The sequence below is a fragment of the Thermobia domestica genome, chromosome 1 (assembly GCF_964235325.1).
Source record: "Thermobia domestica chromosome 1, izTheDome1.hap1.1, whole genome shotgun sequence".
NCBI lineage: Eukaryota > Metazoa > Arthropoda > Insecta > Zygentoma > Lepismatidae > Thermobia > Thermobia domestica.
This window is the reverse complement of record NC_137454.1, coordinates 330986780-330991335: the sequence shown is the minus strand read 5'-3', so window position 1 is coordinate 330991335 and position 4556 is coordinate 330986780. Positions and strand designations below refer to the sequence as shown.

Here is a 4556-nt window from a genome sequence, read left to right as displayed (position 1 = left end):
CAGTATTTGTTTTTGTGCGTTACTTAAGCTCGAATTTTGGGTAGTCAAAAATTTACAGTAGACACTTTATTATTTATAAATGTTGCAGTACCTAAATCTAGAAGAGTAGTAAAACTGTTAGAAAACTTCGTCTTACGCACATTAAACAGACGAAATTTAATTTTATGAACTGAAAAGTGGATTCTGAGGGGAGAGGGCATTGAAGTTTTTGAAACATTTTTAAAGAAATGAAGAATCGTTAAGTTTTCACTTCATGAAATTCTTTTAGACAACGTTTATTGCCAATAAATTTTACGGCTAAACAATGATTTAGGAATAAGTGGAGTATGTTTGTCAAGTCGAAGCCAGGTCTCCCATACCAAAGGCTCGTATGCTAACCGCTTAGCAACGAAGGAATTCACACACACACACACACAGAGAGAGAAACACTATGTAAATTTTTACTTTTCATCTTGAAATATGAGAAAATTTTCCGGTTCCCGAAAGCTAATTGGAATATTATAATTTATTGCTGACAAGCTTTCCTCTACAGAAATTCAATTTTATAGCTGAATGTTCAGTTAAATATAGTGGAAAATTTTCCACCTAACATTACTATACATAATATCCAAAATTATCCGGCTTATGAAAAGATTGTTTCCACTTGTTTCTACATCGTAATAAAACTTTTCCAATCTATGAAAATTCTTTTCACTTGTTTCTACAGAGCAATAAAACTCCGATTCACAGAAAGTTGTTTTACTTTTCGCTTCAAAATGAATATTTTCAGACTCATAAAAATTTCTTCAATTTTACCATACACAACAGAAAATATTTCGATTCATGAAAAATTATTTTACTCGTTCCGAATTAGTACTCACAATTGTCTGAGCCATCTAAATTTTCAGATTGTTTAAACGATCTTTCACTTTTAACGTTTCTATACATGAATTCAGTCAATTGTATGACTACTGAGGAATTGTTACTTGATTACTGATATTTTTAGAACAGAACATTTTCCGGAGAAATATTGCGGAAAATATTCCACCTCACATCACTAGTTATGGTAGAAAATGAAAAATGAAATGAAATCTTAAGTTTTACGTCCCATGGTTATGAAGGTTAGGCTAAAGGAGACGGTGATGATGAGAGATGAGTGAAAAGAAGAAAGTTGTCGGAAACAGGACAACCACTGGAAAACCCACGAGCACGGTGTTTGTCCACTACAAAGTCCACACGGCGCGAACTGGGATCAAACCACGGACCCCAAGCACTGGAGGTGAACGCTTTACCATTGAGTTAGCGCGCGCCCCTTAATTATGGTAGAATGTATGTACACAGTTACGTTGGAGCCTTGAGAGTCATAAACATCGGTATGATCATCATCCATGCCGTAACACAGCTGAATTCTCGCAGATGTTTTGCAGAAAAATCCGGAGTCACGAGGGTGAATGTGTGTTACACTCCTATTCGTAACTCCTGCGTGTGCGATATCGAGTGTTTGTTACTTTTTGCTTTATTAAACCCCAGAGAACATTGTCTGCTGTCGTCAGATGGAGACTTCGTGGAGGCCAGGAAAAGGGAACTGCTGAAAATTCACAAATACTATGAATCCAGCGGCCAGGAAACGTCTGATTCAGGTACCTGTCACCAAGCAGACGACAGCAAAAAACAAATGAACATGGCAAGCAATGTTGCCAGACAATGCCAAGAAATGTTAATAAAGAAACTGCTGATTTATTTACTTTTGTTTTTATTTTGTTTTTATTTTGTTATATATCTGACGTTTGCAAATGTTTATTTGTTTCGAGCTGGTTTCTTTCCTCCGAGCTATGAAATGTTAGCTCATAACTAGAAAAAAAAACACATTTGTCATCAGGTGGCAAAAGCACACCACTTTTCGAGAGATAATGAAGTGGGAAGCGATGTAGTGGAAAAATATATAAGATATACTTGCATAACGTACATTAGATGTCAACAACCACAATGCTAGTTCGAAAACAATTCAAAACTAGAGGCTTCTGACTCAACTTTGGACACACAAGTACTGGATGTTCTAAACATGCTTCTTCAATTGTTGAGTTCACACAGGGAAAAGAAGGGGGTTTAACCTGAGTCAATCTCTTACATTTTATATTTTTTTCAAACTTCAATATGGGATTCTTCTTTGTGCTCATCGAACCGAGAAATGTCGTTCGAAGCAACCTACAGCGATATATCCCTATTATAATTAATCTGTACCTATATTATCAACATTGATCAGAGGCGCAATAATTAAGCATATAGCTTAGATATAATTAAAAGAAAGAACGTTATTATTGACATGACATGTTGTCATGGAAAAGGACTATTATGGATGTACACGAAATGGACGGATATAGATAGAATATGTGTGTGTAAACAAAAGGAATAAATCGATCTGATCGTTGGTATGTATAATGTTATAATTCATTGAGATAGATTAACGAATTAGGGCTAGGACTTGAATTAAAAAGAATATTTATCGTTCTATCTGGTGCCGGAACCCGGGACTATACTATACTATCTAGTTCCGAAGAATAGTAAGAACTGAGTTTATGTGCATACGTATATATACCTTTTTATGAGTTTCACTATTTTGAGAAGTGGGAAGAGAATACAAAGAATTGCTAATATGCAGGATTCCGAGATTGAAGAAGTACCCAGTATTTCAAATGAAACCATATCTGGAAATGCCGCAACTCTGTCTGAACATTCCTATTCTAATTTTATTGATATGTTTAGTCGACTACTAGATGAAAAGCTAGAACAGAAATTTGATCAACAACAAAAATTGTACGATGAAAAGCTAGAACAGAAATTTGATCAACAACAAAAATTGTACGATGAAAAGCTAGAACAGATACTAGCGCAGCATAAATCTCTTGCAGATAAAGTACAAGGTGTACAAGAAAGGTTCGATCGGCTACAGCATAGTTTGAAAGAGGATTTGCACGTATTGATTAAAAGGGTGAACGGTACTGATGTGAATAAGAAAGTAGAACCGGAAGAAGATCAGAAGAAAGTCGATGAACGAAATGAAAATATTGAAGAACAGGATGGAAATGAAACAATTGAACCTGTGACGAACGGTGATGCGGGAGATGTTACAATTGAAGAAAAACCGTCATCTCCGGCCAAGGAAACCTCTACTACCACTACAGGCGTATTCAAAATTGAAGTGAAAGATCTACCGAGATTATACCGGTTAGAGAAATTGAAGAAATTGTTGACAGACGATTTGAAGTTGGGAAGCCATATTATTAAGTCGCCGAAGAGAGCGAGTTCTTGGATTTATTTGATCTTTAAAACTGAAGAAGACCAACAGATGGCAGTGAAGACCTTGAATGGATACAGTTGGAAGAAGCGAGTTCTTTCAGCCGAAGTTGCCGAAGCTGATCATCGTAAACGAAAATTGGAAAACTCTGTTGATAAGGATTCTAAAAAGGCGAAAGTTGAGCTACCTGTAGGAGATAGAATAAAACAGGCAACAATACCTTTGTGGGATGTTACTTATGGAGAACAGTTGAAGAAGAATAATGAAGAAATAAAATCTTCACTCACGCGACTGATGGATTTGTTGCCGAGAAGGAATTTGGATTTAGCAGATTGGACAGAAGAAAGAAAAGAGAAGAATGAAGGACTTGCAGACTTTCTGAAGCATTCGCCTATAAGAAAAATTACGCATGATTTGAAAGATTATTTCCAAAACAGAGAAGGTAACTGTTTGAATGTGACATCGTTCTATTTCCTGATCTCCACTGAAAAGGAAGAAGGTGAGAAACCTCCATCACTGCAGTTGTTGTTCGGGAAAGAATATGTGAAAGAAACTATATGTGACGTGAATTTCCGAGTATCTCCAGATTATTATTTTCAAGTGAATGCTTTGATAGCCGAGCAGCTTTATACTTCCATCGCGGAAATGGTTGAAGTTGACGAACAAACTTCCTTGATAGATGTGTGTTATGCCATTGGAGGAATTGGATTTATTCTTGCTAAGAAATGTGTTCAAATTCTTGATATTGAAATGTCGAGCCAGACAGTTGAAGATGCAAGTGCCAGTGCTGTAAAGAATGCCATCACAAACAACGAATATTTTGTCGGACGAACGGAAGATATTTTGCCCACCGTAGTGGAGAAAGTAGCTAGAAAGAAGATACTTGCTATTGTAGATCCACTTAGAATTGGACTTCATCAGAAGTTTCAGCGACATAGTGAAAAGGTAGAACAAGAACAGGAAAATAAATATCAAATTAAAGTTGGAAATGGCTAAAGCTAGTTGAAACTTTAGTCAACCCTGATATGTTAACTAAATTAAACTTGGATAACAATTCTTAATTTATTATCTCAGATGTTACGAGTTGTGTTGTGAATACTTCATTTGAACTTTATGTTTGTGCAACATGTTATCATGTGATTAATTTATCTTATCTTTGTATTAACTCCGAATGTTATGTTTACCTTTATTTTACTTTACATGTTCAAAAGAGATTTGATTATGTTAACTTGAAATCCATGACATCGATTTTAAACTGAAGCTTTTAAATGTAATTATTGCC

The 4556-nt window shown here is 35.6% G+C and overlaps 1 protein-coding gene across 1 annotated transcript; it reads left to right on the top strand.

Annotated features, from left to right (window-relative positions):
- Nucleotides 1-1306: 1306 nt before the first annotated feature.
- LOC145681072 (tRNA (uracil-5-)-methyltransferase homolog A-like) lies at nt 1307-4270 on the top strand. The gene is made up of 2 exons (XM_081752433.1): nt 1307-1352; nt 2889-4270. The coding sequence occupies exons 1-2, from the start codon at nt 1307-1309 to the stop codon at nt 4268-4270; spliced, it is 1428 nt and encodes a 475-aa protein (XP_081608559.1).
- The last annotated feature ends 286 nt before the right edge of the window (nt 4271-4556 follow it).

Bases quoted from the DNA above. Each gene is read 5' to 3' on its own strand.
- LOC145681072 (XM_081752433.1), top strand. From the start codon at position 1,307: ATGTATGTACACAGTTACGTTGGAGCCTTGAGAGTCATAAACATCG. The intron at 1,353-2,888 runs GTATGATCATCA...AATCTCTTGCAG, and splicing joins CTTGAGAGTCATAAACATCG to ATAAAGTACAAGGTGTACAA.